We start from the raw sequence: 3,526 nt of genomic DNA on the forward strand, positions 1-3,526 counted from the left end.
AGTTAACTAGCTAGCCAGGTAGCCAGCAGGCGAGCTAGCTAGCTAGCTAGCTAGCTCGCTAGCTAGCTAGTCAGCTAGCTAGCTAGCTAGCTGACTAGCTAGTTAGCTAGCTAGCTATATAGCTAGCTGGGACAGCTCAGGCGAGCCCACGGGCAGCTGCGAAGTCCAAACCCCCGAAAGCGTCAGCGCTGGTGCATGCGCAGTCGAGCTGCTGCAGGGGCGCAGTTTTTGGTACGCCTTTCGTGCTTCTTGCTGCGAATCTGGAGAGTTTGTTGCTGCAGCTCCTGCTGCTGCGGCTGCTGCTGCTGCAGCAAGGCTCCTGCTGCTACTGCCTACACGGGCCTGCGCCGCCGGGACTTGTGTGTCTGCAAATTGGGCGGGCTCAGGGGCTTCTCGGGTTGCTGGAGTTCACGGATCCCACGGGCCACAGCAGGAGGCCCTAGACAGGCCCCAGGGGCTATCGGGCGCAGCAGCAGAAGAAAAACGCTGGAATTAAAACTAGCGAGACCTAAGCATTTATGAGTGCCTAGGCGGTTTCTGTACACAGTGTGCTGCCTAGAGGCCGCCGCAGCCCACTTGCAGCAGCAGCAGGATTGGCATTGACTGTGGAGAGAGCAGCGGCAACGGCAGCAGCAGCGACAGCCAGCGCCGCGTCAGCAGCACAATGGGCCTCACTAAATGAAGATTAAGATAGAAAATTACACATCGGTAGCAGGTAGAGGGACACAGTTGCAGGCGAGCAGCCAAATCAAGCCCCTTGGCAGCAGCAACAGCGGCGGCAGCAGCAGCAGCAACAGCAGCTGGGTGCGGGCAGCCACAAAAACTAAAAAGGAATTTCCACGTATTTAGCGCCCCTGATGATTTTGTTTAAAGCAGCTTAGTCGCCGGTTCGAGGTGTCCAGTGCTGCTGTTGCTGCTGCCGGCTATGTAGCTGGGCCTGCCGCTGCCTTTGCTGCTTGAGCTGCTAATGCCGCAGCTGCCGCTGCTGGTGCAGCTAGCGGAAATAAACCCAATTTCTGGTGAATCTTACGTTACTACTTCTTCTGTTAAACGCTGAACACATTAAAGTCTTGGGCTCGACACTAAAGAAAGCACGAGCAGCAGCAGCAGCAGCAGCACGGGGGCAGGCAGCAGCAGCCAACTACTGGTTCGGGCTGAGTGTGCAGCTCAGAGGCTGCTCTTTGGCTTTCGCTTTTCTGAAGAATGGAGCTTCTATTCGTCTTGTGTACTCTTTGAAGCCTTGAAAATCCTTTCTCATTTGTGTTTGCTGCAGTTGGTGCTGCAGCGGCTTCCGCGTTTCCTTTTCCCGCGTTGTTGTGGCTGCCCGCCGAGCGCTGCTGCCGCTGCTGCTGTTGCTGCTTCAGCTCTACTTCAGCTGCGTCTGTTGCTTTAAACGACAGCTAGATACCTCAAGTTGACTACACTGCAGCAGAGGAAAACAGTAGCAATATGGGGCAGCAAGGCTCTTCCTTGGGCAGCGATGGCCGCCCCAGGCAACTACACCCGGCAGGTACGCTGGTCAACAGGCCCGTTTCTTCGCTGCTGCTGTTGCTGCTGCTGTTGCTGCAGCAGCAGCAAGAACAACTCAGTGTTTATTCTCCTTGCCTTCTCACAACGAGGCCAGAGGCAGTTCAGCTGCAGCCTGGGGGACCAGGCTAGGAAAGAGGCGCACCATGAGGCCTATCGATTCCTGCACGGGAGGCCTGCTGCTACTGCTGCTGCTGCCGCTGCTGCTTGCTCAGCGGTTGCTGCTGTTGATGGTGTTGCAGTTGCTGTTGCCCCTCAAAGCTGAAAAAAGTGTGCAAGCCGCGGCTGATTTGCTGTGGCTGCATGGGCAGCGGCAGCAGCAGCAGCAGCAGCAGCATGACCTGTGACGGCAGAGATAGCGGCTGTAGCAGGAGTAGCAGCAGCAGTCAGATCAGCAGCAGCAGACGCAGAAGTCGCGTGCGCAGGTGCTGTCGCTCCGGCATTCAGGCGCTGCAGCAGCAGCAGCTGACGGGGAGGCAGCAGCAGCCCCAGCAGCAATTTCAGCAGCAGCAGCAGAAGCAGCGTATAGTGTGAGTTGGCCGCGTGTGTGTCTGCTGCTGCAGCGTCCAAGTCAGACAAACTGGCTGCCACGCCGGGCATGTTTGTGCAGCACTCTACAGCAGCCTTCAGCGATAGGTTAGTTGTTATTTTGTTTAATTTTATTTTTTTATTTCGACTCTAATTCAAAGTATCTTCTTTTTCTGTGGCTTCGTGTTTATGTGTTCCACTGGTTTCTTCCGTGCTGCTGCGCTGGTCTCGTTGCCCGCAGCGGCAAGTAGCTCGGGCTTCCGACAGGACATGAGCTACTTGCAGCTGCTGCTGCTGCTTCTACTGATGTTTCTACTACTGCAGGCACTACTGCTGCTGCTGCTGTTGCTGCTGCTTGTGGTTTGAGCTGTGCATTCTTTCTTTTTGTCCTGGCTGCGCCATCCGCCATTCGCTCTTCTCTTCCTCTTGCTGCCCTTCGTTTCCCCTCACGTTTGCGTCCTTTTTGCACCAGCAGCAGCAGCAATGGGAGCAACAGCAGCAGCTGCAGCAACAGCAACAGCAGCAGCAGCAGCGGCGTTACTGTTGTGCCTGTGGTATTCTTCAGGTACAAGGGCCAGCGCGTGTTGGGCAAGGGCAGTTTCGGTGAAGTTATTTTGTGCAAAGATAAAGTAACTGGACAGGTGAGGCGCATTTGCTTCAGTTGCTGCTGAGTTTGTGTGTCAGTTCCTTTCATCTCTGCTTCGCGTCTTTAATCCTCTCGCTTTTTTCGGCAGTGTTCGAGGATTCGCCCTAACAGAAGCTTGTTTTTGCCTCTCTGCTGCCCCCTCTGCGTGATTATTTCATTTGTATTTTTAATTATATTTATTCTCTTGTCAATTCATTCACGGTTGTTATAGGCCGTTTCGGCTTCACGCTGGCGCCTGCAGCTGTCTATGCAGGCGGCGTTCTTGGGTCCATGTAGATGAATCTGCATGTATATATATCCATATGTGAATAAGTGTTATTCGTATGTATGTATGCACTTATATGTTGCGGATAGATAAATGTGGGGGCATGCCCGTATATTCACTCATTCGGTTTGTTGCAAATATATGTTGATGCGTAGGCGCTAATGGATATGTGGCCTGTCCGGGGAAATGCGCGGTGGAAGCGACCCATAATACTTACATGCACATGCACATGTTCATGCAAATCTTTGCGAAATTCAGTTTGAGTTTCAAAATAGCTGACGAAACTGCAGCTAGAACTGCAATTTCGGGTCGGTTGAGCACTGCTTCTGACGGCGTCGCCCGTGTTTCACTCATAATATGAGCACAACGGGGAACAGAAACAGGATTATGAGTATATTTGGGAAGAGGAACATAGTTCGTGGTTTGAATCTGAATGTGAACGCGAACGTGAACGTGGGAAGGGTGTGATCGTGAACATAAATATATATGTGAATGGGAAGGTGAGTATGAATGCGAGCCAAAGCGCGAGTATGAAGTCGAATACGAATGGGAGTTCAAGC

At 53.1% G+C, this 3,526-nt stretch overlaps 1 protein-coding gene across 1 annotated transcript; it reads left to right on the forward strand.

Moving 5' to 3' along the window:
* Positions 1-1,480: 1,480 nt before the first annotated feature.
* ETH_00026090 (uncharacterized protein) lies at positions 1,481-2,663 on the forward strand (the record flags this gene model as incomplete). The annotated part of the gene is made up of 3 exons (XM_013377439.1): positions 1,481-1,510; positions 2,091-2,163; positions 2,621-2,663. Coding segments are annotated over 3 exons (146 nt in total), but the record flags the coding sequence as incomplete, so codon positions are not given.
* Positions 2,664-3,526: the final 863 nt, after the last annotated feature.

Source organism: Eimeria tenella, genomic scaffold, assembly GCF_000499545.2.
Source record: "Eimeria tenella Houghton genomic scaffold, Eth_scaff501, whole genome shotgun sequence".
NCBI classification, from domain to species: Eukaryota; Apicomplexa; class Conoidasida; order Eucoccidiorida; family Eimeriidae; genus Eimeria; species Eimeria tenella.